The sequence below is a fragment of the Narcine bancroftii genome, chromosome 5 (genome assembly GCF_036971445.1).
Source record: "Narcine bancroftii isolate sNarBan1 chromosome 5, sNarBan1.hap1, whole genome shotgun sequence".
Classification (NCBI taxonomy): Eukaryota; Metazoa; Chordata; class Chondrichthyes; order Torpediniformes; family Narcinidae; genus Narcine; species Narcine bancroftii.
In genome coordinates this window covers 235,498,973-235,524,126 of record NC_091473.1, presented here as the reverse complement: position 1 = coordinate 235,524,126, position 25,154 = coordinate 235,498,973, and the positions used below count along the sequence as shown (strand labels likewise).

The 25,154-nt window shown below is 38.6% G+C and overlaps 2 protein-coding genes across 7 annotated transcripts in view; one reads left to right on the top strand and one right to left on the bottom strand.

Moving 5' to 3' along the window:
* Positions 1-12,529, top strand: part of itpr3 (inositol 1,4,5-trisphosphate receptor, type 3) — a 263,225-nt gene extending 250,696 nt beyond the window's left edge. For all 3 annotated transcript variants that reach the window (XM_069941706.1, XM_069941707.1, XM_069941704.1), the window contains 4 exons: positions 2,268-2,433; positions 6,949-7,109; positions 9,597-9,758; positions 11,662-12,529. In XM_069941706.1, coding sequence (XP_069797807.1) covers positions 2,268-2,433; positions 6,949-7,109; positions 9,597-9,758; positions 11,662-11,754 — 582 coding nt within the window. In that variant the 3' untranslated portion in view covers positions 11,755-12,529. The remainder of the gene's footprint in view (positions 1-2,267; positions 2,434-6,948; positions 7,110-9,596; positions 9,759-11,661) is intronic.
* Positions 885-25,154, bottom strand: uqcc2 (ubiquinol-cytochrome c reductase complex assembly factor 2). Of its 4 annotated transcripts, XR_011358442.1 has the most exons (6): positions 24,943-25,154; positions 22,603-22,677; positions 21,599-21,668; positions 19,792-19,824; positions 17,314-17,432; positions 885-1,100 (listed from the first exon to the last, which is right to left on the bottom strand). XR_011358442.1 is itself a non-coding variant. In XM_069941710.1 (5 exons), the coding sequence occupies exons 1-5, from the start codon at positions 25,078-25,080 to the stop codon at positions 1,096-1,098; spliced, it is 321 nt and encodes a 106-aa protein (XP_069797811.1). In that variant the 5' UTR covers positions 25,081-25,154; the 3' UTR covers positions 892-1,095. The 4 variants fall into 4 exon arrangements, 3 of the variants coding, with proteins under 3 accessions (XP_069797811.1, XP_069797810.1, XP_069797809.1); XM_069941710.1 differs by lacking the exon at positions 17,314-17,432 and having other exon boundaries at positions 892-1,100; XM_069941709.1 differs by lacking the exon at positions 885-1,100 and having other exon boundaries at positions 16,899-17,432.

Below are 25,154 nucleotides of genomic sequence, written 5' to 3'. Positions count from 1 at the left end.
AATTATTTTATTTAAAATTTTTAGACCATACATTGTCATTAAATACAAAATAAATAAATACGTAAATATAAGTAGATGCTTGATTGTTGTAACCCAAACCTTCCAACCCCTCACCCTCCCAAAAGACCCTGAAGAGAAAAAGAAAGAATGAGTGAAGGAATGTGCATGGTGCCCTCTAGTACAAAGTTAGAACTTAAAATCGTGAAACAGGTTTGCTCATGCCAGAGAGAAACGCAAAGACTGCAGATGCAGGAATCTTGAGTACACAATGAGTTGTTGAAGGAATAAAGGTTCTTGACTCAAAACATTGACTGACTATTTCTGCTCATGGATGCATTGAGTTTCTTCAGCAGCTCATTTTTTGCTTGGGTCATGTTTCTAAGGTGCAGGAAGGAAACAAGCCCACAGGGTTGATATAAGTGTTACAATCTTTGCAGCTGTGTCATGTAGATGCTTCAAATAGGCTTGCCAGGAAACCAGCAGGGTACTTTAATATAGAAGGCACATTGTGTGAAAAACAGGTAGCTTCTCTGTGGATACTTTGGAATCATGTGGCCTTAGAAACCATGTCAAGGTGGCCTTATCTATAATTGTCCCACTATAGACAATAGTGTTGCAAGTTCTTAATATGTGAGCAAAAGTATGGCGAATGGCGCAGATGACACTGACAGATAACGAGTTGGTGGAAACCGAAATGTTGAATGGGTTTTATTGCTCATCTAATGTTATACATGTCCCGCATTGGACTTGTCAGCCACAAACGAGCCTGCAGCTGACGTGGACATTACCCCTCCATTAATCTTCGTCCGCGTAGCCAAGCCAAAGAAAAAAAGAATGTTATACGTATGTTAGTGCATTCAAAGCCACTTTAATGATTGTGAAAGCAGTGATAAACATGGAAATTTGTTTTGGATTCAAACACATATTGAAAATGTGTCCATCGCTTTTTGTTGAGGCAGTTGATCTTGTGCATTCTTGTTCAATCACGTTCAGTCCTAAGAAGTAAGTCCCATATTTTTGCACGTATGGAGAACGTAATTTACAGATCTCGGGTGTAAATCTTCAGTTGAGTTTCCTCCAGTCCTCGAGTGTATGTTAACCTTCGAAGAAGAAGACTAGTTAAATAACGAATTGAAATCTATGGAGTGAATGGCACTTTCGAGCAACCTTTCTTATTTTTCCACTTATTCTTTCACCTTTTTTTCTTCTCACACACTTTCTTGGGGTCTTTTGGGAGGGTGAGTGGTTGGAAGGTTTGGGTTACAACAATCAAGCATCTACTTATATTTACGTATTTTTTTAATTTTGTATTTGATGACATGTATGGCATTCTTTTCAGTTGTATAGCAAATCCTATTCATCACATCTGAACTTTGGGGGATATAAACCATTGTGTTGTCAATGCCAACGCAAGGATTCGATTGTCTCTCTGCATTGGAGGCCAGGAGTGTGCACTTGCTGTCACAGGGAGGGATTAATTGAGAAAATTGGACTGAGGCATTGCATATTTGAAAGGATATTAGTATTGGGAAATGGAGGCATCCAGGAAGTATCTGTGAAATGTATGATTGATTACATTTAAAACTTTGTGTACACAAATCCTTAAATTGTTGAATGACGGTAACTGTAAAGAGTTAATTTCTGATGTATTTAATAAATGCAGACAGTTGATGGTTTCTAACAGTTTCATACTTTTACTAAAGCAGATGGTATACATGAGTGTGAATGTACATGCATTTTAAGAATTCCCTCCTCTTGTTTGTTGAGAGTAGTACCTTCAATAAAGGATGTTTTGATGGTACTACCTCCATTGCAGACAGGAGGGAAATCTGACATAATTGCTGGGCAAAAACAGACAAAGTGGAAAGAAATCTGTAAAATTATGAAGTGTGTGTATGTGTGTGTGTTGTGCATGAGAGAGATGGAGATGCTGTCAGTGAAATCTGGATAAGAATAATTAATTTGAAATGATGTGAATAAAATTGCAATGACAACTGAATCACATCAGAAATGTCAGCTAACAGAGTGGAGATATATTGAATTCAGTCGAAGCTGGGGATTGGACATGGTTGTTTGGAAAACATTTCACAGTAAAAGGTAAATGGTGAACACAAAATTTCCTGTGCAATTTTCAACATGGAGCATATTTTACTGATAACATCTCTGAAAACATAAATTTCTGTCAGTTTTAAGTCATTTATTCAAACTACATCTTCAGATAAACAACAGATTATTAATCACACTCTGCATTGATTGATTTATTCCAGGAGGCACTGTTTCCTGCACGTGTTATCTTTGATCTGCTCTTTTACTTCATTGTAATTATTATTGTATTGAACCTGATCTTTGGCGTTATTATTGACACATTTGCTGATCTGAGAAGTGAGAAACAAAAGAAGGAAGAAATCCTGAAGTCAACCTGCTTTATCTGCGGTATGTACAGACCTCCTGTACTATTTGTTCAAAAAAATAAAAGCAATCTGAACCAAAAATATTGTTGCAGCAATTAAATGTGCAGGTTGAAAGAAACACACATTGGCTTGTCCCCCTTGGTGCGATGAAGCACCTTCCAAGCAACACGAGGCTGCATTTGTTTAGCTTTTATGAATTTACCAGGACGTGTCTTACCTTGACAATTAAAGATGAACTTTCAGAATCCCTGTAACATATAACAGATGTAAAGGAACCAAGTGTATGATCTATAATATTAGCCACCATCACAAATGTACTTAATCCCTTGGAATTATATTTGTTTTCCAGTGATTTCAAGCGCAGTTACAGCAAAAATGGAATGACTATCAAACCCAACAACTGACATTTTATAAGACTGGATCTTTTTATTTCTTGAGTCATGATAAAACCTGAATTTTTGACCAATAAGCAACTGAGATTTTGTTTCAGTGTCAGCCAAAATGCATCTCTGGTCGAGCTGTACCTAAATGATGAGATCTCAGAATTGCAGATTCTGAAATATCAGACCTCTTCCGCAAGAGATCAGATTGTCTGACCCGCTCCTTTTAAGGACTCCCACCTTCAATTGGGCTTCACCTGGAGTCTCTCACCTTTCTGGGGTTTTCCAGCTACTCACTCATTACCAGATCTCGGCATCACATCCATATCACCTGAACCATATAATCGTTTACAGCACGGAAACAGGCCATGTCGGCCTTACAAGTCCGTACTGGTTCATTTGAACAACTCCACTAGCTCCTCCGCAAACTCCTGAGGAAGTAGAGGCTTTCTTCATGATGCCATTGGTGTGTTGGTTCCAGGAAAGATCTTCAGAGATAGTGACTAAACCACGGAAAAAATATTCATGCTCTATTAACAGCTTACAAGCCCTACTTATTTTCATCCTCATTTAGATGCATTTCATTAACCCTTTCCATACCTCAAGCAAATAAAAAAAGAAACTGCATTGCAGCAAGGACAGACATTAAGGGAAGAGATGGTTATTCTTCCCTCACTGACATTAATTATTGACAAGATTAAAATGCTTTATTTGTCGATGTGAATTCTATATAACCCTTTTACCGAAGAAACAAATATGTTGTCCTTTCAAGTCACCACAATTTATGAGAGTTAATATTACTTTTTCTGTAAATTTATCTTTTATGAGCACAACACATGTGTACTTCCTTTAAAAAAAAATCATCCTGTCATCCAGGTAGGGTCTAAGTATAAGTCTACATGATATTTCCAAGGGCATTACCAAAATAAATTAAAAAAATCTTTGCCATCTTTTCCCCGGATATGATAGTCAAGCTTCCTGTTCCCTGCAATCAGTCGTTAAACTACGTTTGACAACATCTTTGATTTCTCCTAAAAACAGAGGCTGAGGTTTTCAAATTGTCCAACTAATGTGTACATCAGTAAATAGTCCTGAAGATCTGTGGCTTTAAATGCTAAAGGTTATGATTGTAACGGGGATGACAGGTCAGAAGCCAAGATTTATCCGAAATCCCTTGGCACCAGAAGGCTGAATGATCCATTGTAGCCATTCCTAATTGTTACACATAAACCCTGCTAGAAATCACACAGGACTGAAGACAGATCAGGATGACGAACAATGATCTGAAGTCATTTCTTTATGCTAATGTGACATAAATGCAAATGATTGTGAGATGCATCCAAATAAATTTATTTAAAAGCCAAGTGAATATTAACATATTCCAAATATGTGAAACAGAACTATTGCCTGAAAAACTATATGTGAGGAAGTGCTTTGTGATTGCAAGGATAGGGGGTGAGGAGGAGGATTTATTTAAATGCAGAAATAAAGATTAGATTCTGTAATACTCTTTAGTTTGGCACCATGCGATTGAAAGTGTAGTTACCAGGGAGTGAAACATGTCAATTAACATTTCCAGAATGTTGGTGTCGCTCCAGAAATTTGATGGGGCTTATCGTGGTCTGAGTGGCACTGACTCATTAAGTTGCATCATTCCCTTTGCACGATTCATTTTTGACCTCGGTTCAAAAGGCATTCCCAAGATGGCAACGTCTGGGTGATTGATCTTGTAATTACTTCCCCCTCCACGTTACTGAGCTTCTGAGCACCAGTCACCCTTCTGATTCTGTGACTGGACCAGGTCCAAATACAACCACTGCCCACTGATCTCCCTCAACGACCCAGACCCCCAACGCAGCTATTTCGCAGGAGTCCTAATGAAGGCCACGATCTTCATTCATTACCTGTCACTTAGCTGTCAACCAAACCCCGAGTCCTAATGACACCCTGATCTTGATCACTCACCAACCCCTAACTAAATTCATCCTCAGTCAGCCACTTCACTAGTTGGCAGCCCAACATGACCTAAAATTAGCCGCCTCCCTGTCAATCCTCCAGCCCTGCCCACATCTCCAGACTCATTCTTCAAACTGGGTGCCAATGCTAATCATAGGGAGAATTTTAAAGTGAACAGCTTGGATAGCTACCAATTACAACAATTCAAAATGAACTTCGGTATAAAGAAAGACATTGGGAATCTTTTTTTGCTGTCACCACTCAAACATTATCAGGTGCATCATTTATGTTGAGAATCCACAAAAATATTCCTGAGTGAAACAGAATCAAATCCTTTGCCAGTACCTCTGGTTGCAAGTAGCTCACAAGTTCTTTATCCCTTCTGTGCCTTATTTTTAGGAAGTTTTTGGGAACAACATTTGCAGAGTTTTATCCTTTTAACAAACTATGAGTAGTGTTAGGTAAAAACATCATGAGCTGGGAATGAGCGGCCCGGTGCTGGGCCGCAACAAGATGCAGTTGTGACCTTGTACTCTCAAGATAAGAGTGGTAATGACAAATTGATGTGCAGCAAGCTAGCAGAGAAGGATAGCAACAGTTTATTCATTGGACAATGTCATGGTATGATAATTTACTAAGTACGTATCCTGAAGTATATAAAAAAAACACCACTTGCTGATAACGGCAGAATGTGCCTTCTCCAACTAACACTGTTAGTTGCATGTGTTACAATCCGGTAATAAAGAACAAAGAACCTTGATTTCGACTCAGTCTGGTGAAAAAAACACCACTTGCTGATAACGGCAGAATGCGCCTTCTCCAACTAACACTGTTAGTTGCATGTGTTACAATCCGGTAATAAAGAACAAAGAACCAGTCTGGTGTCTGACTCACTCATTCATGAACAAAGCAGACCTAACAGTAGGCACATAGAAACACCCTTCCCCAGGGACCACTCCGTTCATGACTCCCTTGTCCACTCCTCCCTCCCCACCAATCGTCCCCTTGGTACCTATGTCTGTGACTGCCCACCCCTCCTCCTTCATCACCACTACCAAACAGACCTTGTAAATAAATCAACATTTTATTTGTGAATCTGCAGGGGTCATCTTCTGCATCTAGTGCTCCCGTTGTGGTCTCTTCTACGTCGGAGAGACTGGGTGCAGACTGGGAGATCACTTTGTTGAGCACCTCGGCTCTGTCTTCTTTTAAAATATTTTATTTTAAAATTTTTCTCCATAGATGTAGTATTCCAAGAATGACTATAATAAAGTTTCAAAAGGAAACAAATTAAAAATTACATACATGATGGTATTTACCATTTACCCCCGCCCCTCCCTCAAAGTAACCAGTACGAAAAATACAATATAGTTATATAGAATATAAGAAGAAAGAAAAAGACTTTACAGATTGCACAAAGGGATTCTAGCACATGTTTAATGATCTTTGATACAATTCAGAGGAGATTTTTACATGTCCAGAGGTATAGGAAGGACAATTTAACATATTTAAACGTAATATTTGGGTGCACGGGCACCTCAGCTCTGTCCACTTCAATAGTATGGATCTCCCAGTGGGCCACCCATCTCAGTTCCCTTGCTGATATATCTGTCCATGGTCTCATGCACTGCCAGAGTGAGACCTCCTGCGAACTGGAGGAACAAAACCTCATCTTCTGTCTGAGCACCCTCCAACCAGATGGCATTAACTTGGACCTCTCCGGTTTCCATTAAAATCCTCCCCCCGCCCCTTCTTCTTTCCTGTTTCCTTTCCCCAAGCTTTGTTTCTTACCCCTTTTCATAGAGCCAAAATCAATTCTCACCTTGTATCAATTAACACCATTTGTTGGTCAATCTTCAGGCTTTATTCTTTCGCCTTCCTATTCTTTCTTATTCCTTGAAGAAGGGTTCAGGGCCGAAATGTCCATAATAAATCTTTACCTCCTATGGATGCTGCAAGATTGGCTGAGTTCCTCCCTCATTTCTTTGAGTTTTTAGTACAATCATAGATTCTGCAGACTTTCATATTTCACGAGTGGAAGGTTTGCAGAAGACGTATTGTGACTTGACAGTATATGAGGTCATCTGTTGCTCTTGCCAGTGATCTCCATTCCTTTGTGCAAGATGGCATTGAAACACAACAATACAAGATGTACTCGATTCTAGGTTCAGTAACCTGAGTTTTTTTGTTGTTTTGCGCAGGCCTTGAACGGGATAAGTTCGACAACAAAACGGTCTCATTTGAAGAACATATTAAAATTGAACACAACATCTGGAATTATTTATACTTCATTGTGTTGGTTCATGTGAAAAAAAGGACTGATTACACTGGGCCAGAAAGCTATGTTGCTCAAATGATAAAGGTAATATTTTAATTAATTATTGTATTCGGTTTTAGCTCATCAAATTTTCAAGCAGTTCACTACTACAGTGAAAGTCCGGATGCTAGAAATTCAGACCTCCCGAGAATCCGGACTTCTCAAAAACTCTTGTCTGAAATCCAGACCACTCAAGAATCCAGAGATCTTGAAAACCCTCTGCTTTTGCATTTGTGCATGTGTACGTGGATACATAAGCACCACAGATGCACAGCGGCAACAAGCGACCACGCATAAGTCGTGGAAAAGAAAAAAATATTTATTTTGTATATTATATAAAAAATGTTTTGTTAATACATTATCGTTTACCCATTTGCTCTCCTTAAATTTGAATTTTGAAAGTACTGTCCAAGAATCCAGAAAATCCAAAATTCTGGACTGAACAAATCCCCGAGCTGTTTGGATTTTAGGACTTTTATTGTACGTAAATTTGTTTGATTAATAAAAGGAGTAGCTGCCCCATGAGCCCCAGGTTCTAGTCCAGCTGACCAGAGATGGAATCTATCCTCAGTTGTCTGAAGTTTCAGCAGAAATCATAAAAATGACCATTTTACTGTATTAATCTCCACACATTTGGGTGTCAGCTGTGAAAAGATAAAGTTCTGCTCCTTACAGCTGAGGGCAGGTGTTTGTGCTTGCGTTCCAGATCCATCGTGAGGAAGTGTTCTGCTCCCATAGGTGCCAATTGTCACAATTTACTTTAAACTGAGACTCCTATCTGTCTCTCCCTCTATTAGGTGGACAGGAAAGATCCAGCAGTGCAATTTTGTGAAAGTGCAAGGACACATTTTTCATGGTGTCTTGGTTACCATAACATTAGAACATAAGAAATAGGACCAGGAGTAGGTAAATCCAGCCCCTCGAGCCTGCTCCATTATTCATTTTCCTCCTATCCCTTAATTCCCTTTCTTTGTAAAAATCTATCCAGTCTTGTTTTAAATATATTCATTGAAGTAGCTTAGACTGCTTCAATAGGCAGCAAATTCCATAGATTCATGACCTGGGAAAAGCAATTCCTCCTTCTCTTCATGCCTAGATCTTGAGGTTATGTCTGCTAGTTTAAAAAAAAAGACATACAGCATTGGTAACAGCTGCTTTCGGCCTACAGGCCTGTGCTCCCCAATCACACCCAATCAACCTACAATCTCGGTATGTTTTGAGTAGTGGGAGGAAACTGGAGTGCCTGGAGGAAACTCTCACAGACAAGGGGAGAATGTACAAACTCATTACAGACAGTGGTGGATTTGAACCCAGGCCACTGGCACTGTAACAGTGTTGCACTAACCGGGCGGTTTAGTGTTTGTAGAATGTCCCATGAAATTCGGCTCTCACAGTTCCAATATTAATGTCATCACAATACCTATTATCTGGCTCTGTTTCAAGGCATCTTGAAAGAATTTGAAGATTCTTCTTAATTGAAGATCTCATAGAGTTGAGGGAAGCCTTGTACTGGATCTGATCAAAGAAGCTGATTTTAAGTTGTTAATACATTTTCACACCCATTCTGAAGTTACTTTAATTAAAAAAAAAGACATACAGTATTGTAGCAGGCCAATTCGGCCCTATTACATCCCATTAACCTACATCCTGAGTATTTTTGAAGGATGGGAGGTAACCGGAGGCCCTGGAGAAAACCCACGCAGACACAGGGAGAACACACAAACTCCAGTCCTGATTCCTGGCATTGTAAAAGCATTATGCCAACCATGCCACCTTAAATTTTTCATTAAATTGATAATTGTGTCAGAGCATATCTATTTCATGACTAATTCCACAAATCTGTCTTTTTTTTTTGTAGTTATGTTATCATCAAAACTTAAAATCCTGTCACATGGATTTTTTTCAAACATTAGTGTGTGATGCAAATATCTGCACTATACAATTTTTCTCCACAAAAGAGGAATGATTTTTTCTCACTGCAGGCAGGTTGGGTCCAATGTGACACACATTAGGTCCAACTCTGGATTAGCAGGAGCTAATCTTTTGAATTCAAAAGATGCCCACACTTTTCTCATACCTTGATGAAGAGCTCAAGCCCGAAACGTTAGCTATGTATCTTTATCTTTGCCACAAAAGGTGCACTGTTTGACCTGCGGAAGATTCTCCAGCATTTTGTTTCTACCCACATCTGCCAGGTCGATTTAAAAGATCCCTCAGCATTACTGGAAGAATGACATTCTACCAGTGTCTGGCTAAAATGTAGTATATTGATTACCAACGCTATTGATGCAGGTTATTTGATGACATTACATTCTTGATTGTAGACCCTTGTGTGAGGATTGACTGCATTTTGTACTTTATTATTGAAGCTTTTCCTTTGCCCAGAGAAAATAAGAGGAACGTTACAAATAAACTTCCTGACATTTTTTTTTTCCATGTATTTAACTCATGCTGGAGGGTTAAACGAATCATGCATTCCAGAATTTGGTCCATTCCCAAAGATCATTTATTGTTCTCTTTTACTTGGTCTAGACCAAAAACCTGGACTGGTTTCCACGCATGAGGGCTATGTCCTTGGTTTGTAATGAAGGGGAAGGAGAACAGAATGAACTTCGAAATTTACAAGACAAATTATACTTGACCATGAAGTTGGTAACAATTCTCACAAATCAACTTACAGATCTAAAGGAACAGGTAAGCATTTAACATTAAGACACATCTTACATTACCTCAGTCATAGAGCAGTGGAGAGAAACAGGAGGGAACAAATCCCATTGTCCACTGGTGTAGCTAGAGGGGGCGCAGGGGAAGCTCATTTTTCAAAAGTGGTGCCTTTCTCCCACCCCTGGTCTGAAGCCTCCACTGTCGCTGCCCTTCCCCCTGGCCTGCCGCCGCCTGATTGGTCTGATCGTGCCTGAACCCCCCCCTCCCCCATCTGGGTCCACTGTCGCCAAAAATTCAGTGCAGCCTACCATTCAACCACTGACTCTTTATCCTAACTTTAGAACCTAGTTACACCCCTGCCATTGTCCACACTAACCATCAACTACCAATCTCACAAGAATCCCCTTTTATTCCAGTTCTCCCTATATCCTACCAACACCCACAGATCTTACCACTCATAGGAACAATTTACAGTGGCCTACCAACATGGATTACTTTGGGAATTGGAAAGAAACTGGAAACTTGGGAGGAAAGCCATGTAGTCACAGGAAGATTGTGCTTATTCCACGCAGATAGCACTAGAAATAAGGATTAAACCCAGGGCTCCGCTCTGTGAGGCAGGAGGTCTAATGCCTTCACCACTGTGCCAATGTGATTCAGGGTTTTGACCTGAAACATCAATTATCCTTATCGTCTACAGATGCTGCTTGGCTCATTAAGTTCCTCCAGCAGTTTGTATTTTACTGCAGATCTGCAGTCGCTTGTTAACAGAGAGGAGTAAAACCCGATATCCGAAATTCAGGCAACCAGCAAAAAAAAAATTAGCTTAGTCAGAGCCTCCCCGATCAGAACCTTTATCCGTAAACTCGGGGTGGGGGGTGTTGGTGGGGGGGGGGGGGGGGGGAGAGTTAATTATTTATAATGTTATTTTTCATCTTTTGGTTGGCTCCATGGAGGGGGAGGAACCTGCAGATGCAACAATGGTTAAATGTTTTCAAAGAATGTGGCTGAAAATAAAGTAAAATATAAATTAAGGTTTATATATTCATGCAAGCAAAGTTTGTTCAGTGTAAGTACAGTATGGTATTTTTGTATTTTAAACTGTTTATTGTTAATGCAGATATATTAGTTAAGTATTGTAAGAGTTTCAACCAGCAAGTACACTTATCTGGCATCTACCAATCCCCATAGGTGCCGAATGCCAGGGGGATTTACTGTATTTTGTTAGTGTTTTGCCTTGGATTATTTTTCAAGATTCTTTTATTGTCATGCACACAAATTAGTTTCCCTTTGTTTGCCCTGCTGAGGCACAACCCGCCCAGAATCACCTAACCCTAAGGCAAAACGGAGATCAGAGACATCATGTCTGTGGATCCCACTACAATTCCACTGCTTCATGTGCTCCTGAAACCTCTGCAGGTCCATGACCTCCTATCCCGTCTAGCAGAGAACCTGAGCTGGAGACATCCAAGTCACTCTCCTCGATCCCTGGTCTCAAACTCCTGAAGCCGTTAGGAAGCTGTCAGTGCCCAAGCCCCTTTAAGAGCTCTGCTCTCCATTAGCACCCTCACAAATCCCAATCCTGTCAACTGGTTACTAGAAGTTTGTCAATAGCAGCTCACTGCCTGTCCTGCTCCAGTACTATGGTCTTCTACCCTGTAGAGTCCTCTCGAAAGCTTCTCCTTTTTGACCAGGGGGTGGGGAAGAGTGTTCTCCTGCTCAATTGCCCTGTGCCGGTTTCTTCCCTGGAGCCCACAACCCTCAGGGTCGACCAAACATGAGCTCTGTCATCATGGGTGCTGGACTCCACAAATTTTTAATGGACAGAAAACTTTATCAGGTCTTTCTGACTTTCCATATTACTTGGATTATTGCAAAATTATTTGTTACATTTGAATTCGATTATCTTAAAATCTATTATTGTTTTATACAGATGACAGAACAAAGAAAACGAAGACAGAGAATGGGATTTGTGGATGTACAAGGCAACCCAACTAATGTAAACCACCAGATGGCTAAAGTCTGAAAAATTCAAAAGCATTTAGATTGGTGTCCATGATATCGCCGCCTTTGAATATTGTGTATTATTGACATGTTGCTTCATCAAAAATAACTAAATGGTAAATTCTCATAAAGAGAATACGTTGGAATATTCTATGGGACCATGGAAGAGATATTAAGATAAGAAAACCACTTTTTGCAAACTACATGTGAATGTAATCAATTGTAAATTAAAAATGAGTTTTGTTCTTTGGGGAAGGGATTATGGTTCCGTTTTGGTGATGATGTCAGGTGCAATACTTTAATGTTAAAATATGTGACTAATACTATTTTCTTACTCTGGGTTTTATATATTTTGAAAGCTTGTGATGTACAAAGTAATTAATTTCTGTTTTACATTTTGGTAAAATTGGGCGGGGGGGGGGAACATCCAATTGCCTTTTGCAGGTATGGAAATATTACCACTCCACAGAATCTTCCACTACTAACTTTTATTAGTTGCTGTTGCACGTCTTGATTAAAATCCACTAAACTGCTGTGTCTGAACCTGTGGGCTTAATAATGGGATAGGAGACTGAATAGTGTCCCCTTAATAATTTAGTCATCATCCCGGGAATGAGCTTTTGTGTGCACTCCCTGTAGCCGACGCTAAATGTACACATAGGCAGTGCCAGTGCTAATATTTGTTGCGTACACAGAATGTATTGGTTACACTACCATTGAAATTTATTCTCTGCATGGAATCTATAAAATTAGTATCCACTTGAGAGATGTATTCTAATAAATTTCATTTTAAACTATTTATTGGAATACGAAGTGTTATATAACAATTTTGCACTCTTAACGAACTGCGAGACAACAAACATGATGCATGGGAACCACAGTAAATTGCTGGTTTGAATATGGAATTGGCTGACCTGTGTAAGACAATAATGGTGGAAGAGTACACTTGTGGCTGGAGATCCATGACCAGTAATGCTTTGTTGGGATCAGTGTTAGGACCCTGTTTGTGATTCACGTAAATCTCCTGCATGGAAAAATGGGCGGGTCGGTGAGTTTGCAGAAGATGTTTTGGAGAGTATAGTTATCAACAAGTCTAAAGATCATTTAGATATGGGGAGAGAAATGGCAGATAGAATTTAATTTGGACAAGTGTAACATGATCAAATGTACAGGGAACGTATACAGTTCATAGCAGATTCCTATAAGCATTCATGTACAGAGGGATCCTGCAAATACTGGTCCACAGATCCTTTAAGGTAGATCTGGTGGAAGACTTGCAGTATGATTGCCTTCATTGGGCAGGGAAACCAATTCAGCCAGATTAAGAATAATGGGTGCCATTCTGATTACTCCCTTACAGAAAGGATGTGGAGGTTTGGGAATGGATAGAGAGATTTACTTGGATTAGAGAGTATAAACTATTAAAGAGGTTGGACAAACTTGATATGTATTCTCTGGAGCATCAGAGGCTGCTGGGTACCTGACAGAAGTGTAAAACAATGGGAGGCATTCAGCATTTATTTCCCAGGGTAAACAGTATCACCTACTAGAAGATGTATATTAGGTGGAGAAGTTTAAAGGTGATGTGTGGAACAAGTTTTCTTTGCAGAATGGTAGGTGCTGGAACAGACTACCAGGAGTAGTAGTAGCAGATAGATTAGTAGCATTTAAGAGGCTTCTAGATAGACACATATATGCAAGTATAAAGGGATATGTATCATGTTCTGTTATCACATTCTGTAAAATTACTCCAAGTAGCTCCATCATAAATGCCAAAGTATTTTGCGATTTGTAAAAGGTAACCCGATGATTACTTTATATCGTCTGAAAGTTGAAGGTATTTTTACTTTCCTGATGCTTTGTCTTGTGGATAACCTTATAATCAATGAGCGGTGAAGCCAGTGGGTTTAATAGGTTCTTGAAGTATGCTTTGATAGCAGTAATATACCATTGTGGGGTCAATGTCTCAGGTGTCTTGTGTCATTGATACTTATCATTCAGTGTTAATTTTTTAAACTTATTTATAAATTTTAAACCACAGTAATAATTACATTCAATTCCAGAAATTATTTCAAAAAATCATACATGTGGTATATATAATCCCACCCCACCATGCCATACTCCCGCTTTCCCTCCCCAACCCCTAAAAGAAAGGAAAAAAAATAGAGGATGCCAAGCAAATAAAACATTTATACTATAACATCTATTAGAGGCTACCAAGAAGTGAGGTTATCAGGCAGCCCATTATATATGCAAACCCAAATTTTGTAAATATGAGGACCATCTTTTCCAAAAACATATTTATCTCACAGATTATAAGTAATCTTCTCTAATGGTATACAACTATGAAGTTCTGCATGCCATCCATTCATTCCAAAATCTATTTCTGACTTCCATAATATTGCTATACATTTCCTGGAAACTGCTAAAGCAATTAACACAAATTCAGTTTGATACATATTTAATTTTGGCCTTATAGCCTTATTATTAAATAAAAATAACCAGATCCTGTGTGAATTTGACCCCCATCATTCATTCCAAAAAATTACCTACCCCAAACCAAAATTGTTTAATTTTAGAGCATTGGCAAGTTGAGTGCAAAAAAATTCCAATCTCAGATCTACACCTAAAACATAAAAGTGTATCAACTCTTGGTTAAATCAAGTCAAATTGGTTCTGAGATTTGTATTGAGCATAATCTTCCTTTTTTTGTGACTGAAACACATTTAAGTTTACACTTTGTTTATTTGTTTCCGACAAAGTAAAGTTGAGAGTCAAGACTGGATTTTCTGAAAATGTAATCAAGAAAGCATTGAATAGCAAAGAGTAATGTCCACCTCCAACTCTACTGAGGATGAAATTGATGAAAGAACAATAACAATACCTGGATTCTTTAATAACATTGAAAGAAATTATATCAGTGATTTAAAATTTTATCTACTGGGAAAGAATGCTCTGTGCATTGGTGTTATATAGTGTTAATCTGTGCTTCTAGCCAATAATGACCCTAAGTGATTTAAATTAGCCAACAGCGTTATGAGCCCAGAGGACCCCAAAACCCTGCAGCAGTAGATACTCACCAAGACAAATGGTTACTTAAACAATGGTTGCTTTTAATTACCTTTAAACATGAAACTTAACCCCCCCCCCCCTTCTAATTCCAAGCACACGTGTATGTAATGTGTGTGTTCAGAAAAATTCTTTGGTTCACAGTCCAATTTCACCTCATTCCTCCAAGTTCACTGGTTGCAGGAAATTCTTATACCGTACATAGAATTTAACATTCATAAAGTTCACCAGGCTTTGGTGCTTGAAAGGTAAATGGTTACTGCTTAGGAAGATTCTTTTTGGTTTTCAGAGAGAGATGTGTTGTTTCAGGTCATCTACAACTGATGTACTTCCATCAGTCACTTCAGTGTCTTCCTGACGAATCTTCTCCCTTCAGGGTTCTCCAGATGATAACCTTTCTTTCAGGTCACCAGAGATCATTTTTGTTTCTCTTTTCAAATAAGATCTGTTAAAGTGTTTGTACGTAACTTACACTTACAAACATTTCCCAATTTATCTCCCATAAACATATACTCTGTCACAACAGCAAGGTGTGCACTAATAGGTGGCTGAAGTCCACCTTGATTGACAGGTGATGTGACTTCCAAATAAATTTCAGATGGGGAGGACACGTGACCACCGCAATATACACAATTCAAACAAGGCAGGGAAGGAGAGGAACGGAGTTAATGGTCAATTATCCTTCACAACAGGTGTAAGGCACAAAAAAAAATAGATGTTTTCTGTTAGAAAGTGTACTTTCTGTACTTAAGTTGATTAGAACAGCTAGTTCTCTTCATTGGCATCTGTTTTACAAAACAAATGACAGTGATATTTCCAATTAGTTTGGTTTTGCATTATTTCAATGTTTGCATCGCATAAGTTGAATTAGGGGTGGTGCAATTGGCAGGAAGGAGATAGAAAGACTCTTTCATCTCTGATAATAAACAGGATGTATTAAAATAGTATTTGCATTGGTAAATATCTAACAATTCTAAGTTCGACAAAATACTGAGGTCCAGTAAAGAAATGTACCACTAATATCATGACAAGGATCTCAAATGCATTGTTCTTCACTCGAAATTCTTCCATTATTCCAATATTGCACTCCTTGAAGATAAACCCACTGCAATTTGCTTGCTTCGAACTGTGCCAGGTTCGGCAGCACAAAATTGTAATCGATTTATGTGAATGGCTACATGGATTTCATTTTTTTAAAAAATGCCTTCAATTGTTTAAAATGATATTTAACTTGTATATTTTTACTTTAAAAATGTTTGAATTTTTTGTGAAATATTTTTAGTTGATTTTAATAATTTGAAATATTTGTTAATGTCAGGAACATTCAGAAACATTCATAATGCTTGGCAGGTTAGACATCTGGCTAAGTTTAACTGATTTGATGTCAGATGTTATTCTGGCCAGCCCACATTTCAGGGAGTTTCCGGGTTGAAGACGTCCGAATTACGAACAACCCAGTTACAAACCGGCAAACCAATCGGAAGTAGAATGGTGTCAACTTTCGTTTCAAGTATGGTTCAGTATAATTTAAATTAAAAAGTGGCGTCTTTCCCCACTCACTCCAACTGTCGCTCCCCTACCCCCCTCACCACTCTGACTTGGCCTGGCCGCCATCATGCTCTGACAAGGCCCGGCTCGCCACTCCCAACACGGCCCAGCTGCCACCCCGCTCGCTGGTCTGACACTGCCCAGCTGCTATCCTGCTCGCTACTCCAAGGCACAGCCACTTTGCTCGCCCTGAAGCGGCTGCCACCCCATTCGCTGCTCTGATACGGCACAGCCATAACCCCCATTGGATTGGATAACTTCTTCAGATGTAAAAATTGGCTCCAGTTTTCCATGTTGTAAATTACCCAAATAAAACTCTTTATCTGCTAATTTTGGTAGCCAGCACCTTTATGAGATGAAAACTTGCACTCCAAACTAGCATTGCTTGTGATCGCATTTGCTGATGGGTCTTGAATTTTAAATGTTTTCCTCTTGGTTTTCTTCTGCTACCAATGTTTCATCTAGTAACTTCCAAGGGTTCACTTCTGTTTGAAACGTATTTACTCCCTCCCCCCAGCCCTTTGCCAAAGTAATATGAAGTTACCAATAAAACTGATGTGATTTATTATTTTTTCTTTATGACATTCATATGGTAGTCAAAAACTGGTTATAGAATCTGTTTTGCATAGAGAGCAATCTAGATTTGCTTACAATACTACATTATATACTGTATTATGTTTAAGATATGCATTGAAAGGTCAAATATATATTAAATATGCTATATAGTAAGATAAACATTTGCCTGACACTAAATAAAGCTCGTATGTACTTGTACCTATTTAAATACAAATCTGAATTAAAAACAGACCTTGGTAACAGAACTAGTATTGAACCCAGGTACTACCTATATATCATTATACTATGCTATTTCATTCTCCCACCCAAGGTCTTACCATTTTGGGCTGGGATGTCTTCAAGTAGTAAACCAACACAACTTATTTGCAAAAGCTAAGTGCACGTTTACCTTAGTGTAGCATTGAGTGTAGGCAATTTGCTGTTGGAAGCAAGCTCTAAAGTAAAATTGATCCAAAGTAAAACAGGTGACTTTGTATTGAATGCTGGATGTTCAGGTTTCCTAGTGATCTATAAGAGAAATAACTGGAGAGGTGGTAGCCATCATAGTGAGATGAGAAATCAAGCAGGGAACATATTGCTATTCAGTCATCACTTTTCTTCCACAATTTTCAGTAGGGAATGTAATTGAATATCACACACATTTAAACATGAACCAATTAATTATTGTACTAGGTTATTATAAATTGTACCCATAAGAATGCTGGCAAATGGTAATGATGTCATTCATTGAGGAAGTGTTTTTAAAAAAAGCTCTATGTAAGTCGATAGAACTTGACTGTGAAGGCAAACTTTAGACTTCTCTTGAACTGAAGATGACAGTGTATTACTCCACTTTGACAAATTTTTATTCATTATGAGGATCACTAGAAATACCACTATTTATTTCTTTCAGATCACTGTCCCGAAGATAGTTGAGATAAGCCATCTTCTTCAACAGGATATTCTAAATGTATGAATAAACTCACTCTGTATGTTGGGAAGGCAGAGAATTAAACATCTAACCCAGAAATTGTGAATGATAATTTATTTACATCAGTATTATCTGAACTTGGAAATCCTGGTGGTTACATGTACTTACTGCTTCAGGCAAGAGCTATAACTTTTCAAGATGTCAAAAAACTGTTGGAAATACTGAAAATCTAAACTAATGAGAAAACATCAGAAACAATAAACCGTTCACATGGAGAGAGGAACTGAGTTAATGGTCAATTATCCTTCATAATTTCTGATGACAAACCTAGTTGTTGATAATAGGCAATTCACCTGTGGTATTCTCATTCAAGGTGTTTAGATTTTTATGTTATTGCAGAATGCCAATGCTTGGATCTTGGTCTGAAAAGTGACAAGTATCATCTCAACTTCCTAAGCTTGAATGTTGCAAGTCATATAATAAGACAGACTTTCATTTTTGAGCTGTCAACAGTAAACACAATTGTTTTAAAATCATCAGAAAAAAATCCATTTCAAAAAGTATCTTATTCTTGTCAGCTCCTGCAGTAATGGTTAGGATCTGATAGTCTCCAACAACCAGAAACATCATCCTTTATGGTGAATATTTCATTTAACTTCAGTTTTATACAAGTGGCTCAGAGGTACACTTAATTAAATGCTGCCTTCATGTCAAGAGCAACTTTTCTTACTGCTGGGATCCAACCATTTTGTACGTTTGTGAAAATGACACAAGTTCATGATGATTGACAGAGGACTTCAAGGGCAGTAATTAACCAGATTAGCATTGTCTGTTTTTTTAAAAATAGATAATTTTCAACGTTGTTAGGTGTATGCTGGTGTTCACTGGAAGTGTGTCTTGTTCCAGAACACATGCAAAAAAATCTAATTTTCTAAATTGGGCGGGGGGAACAGATGGACTGAAATCATTTTTTTTTTAATGTCTTTTTTTCATTGGTAGGAGTGAAGTACAGAAGAATCCCACAAAATGACTTTCACATGGAAGGAGGCACATAAACTTTGAACAAAGTCCAAAGGGGACCATAGCCAAAAAAATGTTGAGAATGGCTGATCTAAATAACATCTTGTGATAAAGAGCTTGAAACAAAAATTGTCCATCATGGACTTTATACCTTTACTCATGCTGTATGACCTTGTCAATTCATTAGGCTCCACTATCAACAGACTCTCTCAATGTCATTTTTTCTGTCGGTAGTCTGTGCTAGAATATGGGATATTGGCTGAGTGAATGTTGCATGTCAAATTATCACATAATTATGAACAGCCTGCTCCAATTTTTGGTATAATTCCAGATGTTCAAAAGACAGCAGTGCAATCTTGATGGCAGGCAAGAGAATCAATATATTTGGGACATGTATAGATAGCAATAAGGAGGTGAGCAGATTTCCCTCTCAAAGGACATTAGGGAGTGTGCTTGTTTTGAAAATTTGGTGTTTAAAGGTATATTCATACTAATTAAATAAATAATTTAAACTTGAGCTACCATTGTGATAAATAATCTTATTGCAGATATTTTAGCCCAGGATCACATCCATAAACACCATAACATGCATGTTAGGTTCTTTAAAATTGATCTTATTAAAATATTCTGTGCTGCTTTACAAGCAATCCTTTTTTGTTAAACTGTAAGAAAATTTGGATTAAAAGTTATATTTTAAAATATGGCCTTTAACATTTGAACATGAGTTTTTGGTATATTTCAAAAGATCAAAAGGAAACTTTCAAATTACTTCAGCAATTGTAAATTCAAAAATAAACATCTAGAAGTCAGACAATTATTTAGCAACTAATATATAAATAACAATTGCAGTTTCAGTAAGATGCTACAGTCAGACATATTCCTTGGCGACATTATCTGGTTTCCCTGTGAACTTCTCTCGCAGTTTTTTCCACATACCTTTTTTCATTTCTTCTACTTGTTTCATATTATCTATCAACAAATATTACAATATGCAATATAAATACAATGTAATATACAATATTACAATATAAATATTACAATTTACAAACAGCATGACATGAGAAAACAACCAGGAAACATCAAAATCACTTCTCATAACTTTAATGTCAAATTGAGCAAGACCACTAGGTAATTAGTCAAGACCAAGAAACAAATTAAAATTCTGTAATGACAGAAACTGAGGTATTAGGAAAACTTCCAAATGCTGCTTCTCAAACATATTCATTTGATATGAAGAATAATAAACAAGTCTTTAAATCAACTTTATCAAAATTTCTCAAGGAACTGTACAGAATCTTTAGGGATAAAAGTTAAATAAATTAAGGTTGATTTGAGGTTTTCAAGAACATCTAGAGGGAGGATAGAGGTGCAGATGCTCAGGAAGAAAAAGTAGTACGCGAGTTTGGGCATCAGCAGCTGAAGCATGTGGCAGACTAATTAAATCTGTGAATGATCAACAGGGGAACGTATACATCTCATGGTTGTTGAATTAGACATTAAAACTAGAGGGCCAAGGCAAAGTATTGATTTGAATACTCAGACAAACATTTTAAAATTGTTAGTCAATGATGGTAAACAGCGTGAATGAAACCTGAGTTAGGATTCAACTTGAGTTTTATCTGACCTCAATTTACAAAGAAAGAGAGGAATGAGGCAGCCAGAAGTTCATGTCATTATCATCTTCAGAGATAAAGAAAACTCGAATACAGGTTGGAGGGGGTCAATCAAGCAACATACTGACAAATTTAACCAACAGCAGCATGTCTTTAAAGGATTGAGAAGCAAGAATTGCTTCCTTTTTCAATGATCAATTTCCTGATTATTCTCTTGTTGGCATCATGGACAGTAAGTTTCTAAAAAGACAAACTTTGAAATACAAGATTTCTTCAACGTAGAAGGACGTAATGGCCAATGTTCAGTGAATTTGTAGAACTATCAAATACAGTTTGTTCTGTTTAACAACTAATATATGTGATGTAATTTTTCATTCTCAACTTTTTTTTTAAATTACAGAAGGCCCCACTGTATCTGACAAAGCTTTTCTTGTCCAATAGTTCACTGAAGGTATTTATCGGTAATGACTACTATTTTATTAAATGAGAATAATGCTGCATATTCAGTTAGTATCAACATTAAAAGTGAAAAAGTCTGAAAATCACCCAAATATACTCTAGGACTAATGTCTGAAGTTTATTCCAAATGTACTTCAAATTAGTTTATCTTGGTCTGAGTAGGGGGTGCAGCACATATTTTCAAAACTTTTGGATTTAAGGAAAATTGCTATGATTCCCACTCAATATCTGACAACTCTTTTTTCATAAACATGTTTTGGGATAGGATTGATTTTGGAGTATGCACACCAATTATATTGAGAATATAAAGATTTACTTGCGTGTGATTAATAGGAAACCAGATAGGATGGCACTGCAACTTAAGAGCTCCAGCAACATGGGGTATTATCCTGATCTTTAATACTGCCCCTGTGACTCCATTTCCTCCCACTTCTCAAAGTTGTTAGGTTAACGAGCTACTGCAAAGTGTCATGAGGTATAGAATGTGGGTGGGGAGTCGGTGGGGAAGTTGGTAAGATTGTGGGAAGAATAAAATGAGATTAGTGTAAGTGGGTGCTTGATGGTCAGTGTGAACTCGATTCTTTTGCACGATGTTTTATTTTTCTTTCACTGCTTCCATTTTTAAAACATTGACTGAAACAACGGACTCAATATCAGTCTGAAATGGTTACCTGTTGCAAGAACCAGTTGACATTCTTCCACTGTTATGCCAGTAAAACTTGTATTTCTAAGACGAGGGTACTAAAATAAAAGTTTTACACTTAATTTTATTGGTTAAAAACACTCAGAACTAGAGTTCAATGAAAAATTAGCAATCATGTCTTGTGATTAAATTTCTTGCTAATATTAAAAATCAACGTGAACTCAGAATTGCTGAAACAATGTTATTCCAAAATTAAGTTTAATTACTGAGTCCTGTATTAATATTCTGATTCCAATCCATTTGCATATACAACTTTGATTCTGAACTTAATTATTTCACTGATAAACATTATCAGATCAGCAGTCATTATATTCACATACATCAATGTATTTTGGCTGGGTTTATCCTGTGGGTTCTTTCCTGTGGCCAATTTCTGTACTAACATTATAGTAAGTTTATATGGTAAAACTCCGATAGTCTGACATAGACAGGATTTTGGAATGCTGGACGAGCAGGACTTCCAGATCTTATTCTCTATCGATACCCAACAAATTTTAATTAATTTTTTCAATGTTATGCAAATATCATATAAAATTTCTCAGCAAATATGGTACATTTAGAAGAAGAATGCAACTGGGTAAAGTGAGCACACCTGTTAGCTACGCACTGAACCAATGAGATTTTCAAATGGTCAGATTGTGGATGATCAGAGCTTTATGGTTTCCCACTTTATACATCAGCCGCTCTTTCTATCAACAGGAGCACAGATAAAATTCCTATTTCTCCATACATTTTACAACTCCTTAAAAAAATCCCCATTCCAACCATATTTGAACCTTTCCAGTGCAAGATTATAAGCTTCAAAAAGATTATTTTGGCAATTTTAACCATTTCCCTTCCTTATCCTTTCTCTAGCGATACCAATTCTGCTCAATCTTCATTTGTCTCAGATTCAACCTCACTATTTTCCCAAAAATCTAGCAAGGGTCTTGGGGTATGAAGGGGAGAAGTTAAACAGTCAGTGATCAGTACCTTGTTTTTGTAATAAGCGGAGTTGATTCTTGCTAAACTTTCATACATCTGGTCACATATCTCTGGATCTGCAATCTGAACAAACACATGACTTTATTTGGAATTGAGAAAGGTACTTATGCAAATTATAACCCCTATTTTTTGTATATAGGGAGGAAACCCACAAGTGTTGGTTAACTGGACAACCTATACTGTACATTAGGATTTTTCACTCTAGATCCAACCTGTATATTTGTGTTTCTGTTCTATTTCCATTCCACATAATCCACTGTCCTCGCTGAAGTACATTGGTTGTTAAGCAACAACTTCAGTTTATGATTTTAACTTATTTTTAACTTATTTAGGGGAAATCCAAATGGGTACAATGTTTTTTTTCTCTTTTCCAGTTCTGATGGGCCCCATTCCAAAGCTTTTTGCATGACTTTTTCAGAAATATTTTGTGGCAGAAAATTAAGCGCAGGAGTAATTCAACAGTGTTGAATAATCATTGCAGAAAATACGCAAGGAGTTATATAACAGTGACCGTTTCCTCAATGCTTAAAGCATTTCATAACTTTTCTAAGCAGACAAACTCAACAATCCAGATGAGTCTTAAGACAATGTGTTTCATGTTAGCTCATTTATGAAATCCATTCAGCAGGTTCCTCTAGGGACAATAGAGAAACATACTATGTGGTAGCCCCAAGTCCAAAGACGTGAACTGGTATGCAGAGTTAAATGGCAAAATAAGGTTTGGTACAATTCCTCATACCTGTGATTTCATTCAGTATTTCTTGGAGGTGGGAGTCACTATTTTGGAGGATCCTTCCAGGACTCAACACTAATGGTGTTGTGATGAAAGCACATCAGCATCAATACATCCTGAGTTTATAGAGGTTTGGTATGACATTGAAAACTCTGGCAAATTTCTACAGGTGTGTGGTGGATAGTGTGCTGACCAGCTGCATCACTGCCTGGTGTGGGGACACCAAGACTCTTGAGCATAAAGCCCTGCAAAAGGTAGTGGACAAAGCACAGGTCATCACGGGTAAAACCTTTCCCACCGTCGAGAACATCCTGGGGTTTGCTGCCGACGAGAGAGCAGCAGCATCATCTGGGATCCACAACACCCAGCCCCTCTCTGTTCTTGCTGTTAACATCAGCAAAGAGGTGTAGTTGCAACAAGACTCGTACCACTAGATTCCGGAATAGCTGCTATTCCTCCACCATCAGAATCCTCAACAACAGACTCAATTTAGGACTCTTATTTTTGCACTTTATTGATTTTTTCCCCCTCTTTTGCAATTGGTTTACATTTCTTTATTTGTTTACATTGAGTAGTTTTATTTTGCACTACTAATAGGTGGTGATTCTGCCTCATTTGCAGGTAAAAGAATCTCAGGATTGTATGTGATGTCATGCATGTACTCTGAGAGGTACCTGGCACAGTTTGGGTCATTGCCAGAGAGCCAACTCTCAAGCTTTCTCCAGCAATCAATACGCCCTTTTATTGGGAAAGAAAAGCGAACGTGAAGACACAGATTTTTCCGTCTTTACATCACTGCACTTAACTCCATAAAAGGTCCAAAGGCGGAATGACTGCTCATTCCATTTAATGCAAGTATAAAGTAATTTAACCTTGGTCACGCCAGTTTCCATCCGCTTGGGGGGGGGGGGGGGGGGGTACACTTAAGAGGTGGAGTGAAGACGCTCTACCTCCTGCATAAAAGGATTGCCGCAGAAAGCGGCTCCAAACAGGAAGGCAAGACGATGGCACCGTGCAGACAGCTCTGTTGCCCCGCAGCGCTGTCAGAGAGCAGCCGATGGTGTCGGTCGCTCCGGACTACATAAAGGACTGCGCAATCCATCTTTTCCGTCCTCTGCATAGAAAGTAAATTCGCCTTTTTTTAAAAAAAACCCCACAAAACTTGAGCAGGCGGTTACGCGGCTTTGGTGCATAATGCTGTGACAGGAGGAGGTACTGAGCTGTTTCAGGGACACTTTTTCCAAATCACAGCTATGTGATGGGAGTCTCCCTCCAAGCCCTGGATGATTGACAATAGATTCTTTCTTGCTATTAAATTTAAACTTTTGCAAAGATTTGCAGCATAAATGATTGACAAGGCCAGGGCTCAGTCTGCAACCTCAAGGAGGGTAGATCAGCTGCTAAAGGACTTCAAGCAGTGACGAGGTTCCTCCTCCACCGATGCTGCACGACCTTCCGAGCACTTCTCCGTTGAGGACTTGCAGCATTTGTTTTGGGCCTCGAGTTTCGGCTGCTGCCCGGCGAGGCTCGAGTCGAGGGCCAGTGGCCCGGAGGCCGCCGGGCCCCCACCCAAACTCCCCGATGGCCGCGTTTACCTGCGTGCTCTCCCCTTCTCGGAACGCCAGCGCCACTCGCTGCCGCAGGAAGGCGCCGAGATCGCGGCCCTTCTTGGTCCGGTCGAGGGGCCACTCCTCGCAGAGCCGGAGGAAACGCCGGTAGCGCGTCGCCGCCATTCCCCGATCGACCGCCCAGCCGCGGCGATGGCGGCGGTTCCGCGCAGGCGCAGACCCGCGCCGACCGGCCACCA

Bases quoted from the DNA above. Each gene is read 5' to 3' on its own strand.
- uqcc2 (XM_069941708.1), bottom strand. From the start codon at position 25,080: ATGGCGGCGACGCGCTACCGGCGTTTCCTCCGGCTCTGCGAGGAGTGG. The intron at 21,669-22,602 runs GTACTGATCACT...CTTTTATTTTAG, and splicing joins CCGCTTATTACAAAAACAAG to TACCCTCGTCTTAGAAATAC. The intron at 19,825-21,598 runs GTAACCATTTCA...ATTTGTTGATAG, and splicing joins TCAACTGGTTCTTGCAACAG to ATAATATGAAACAAGTAGAA.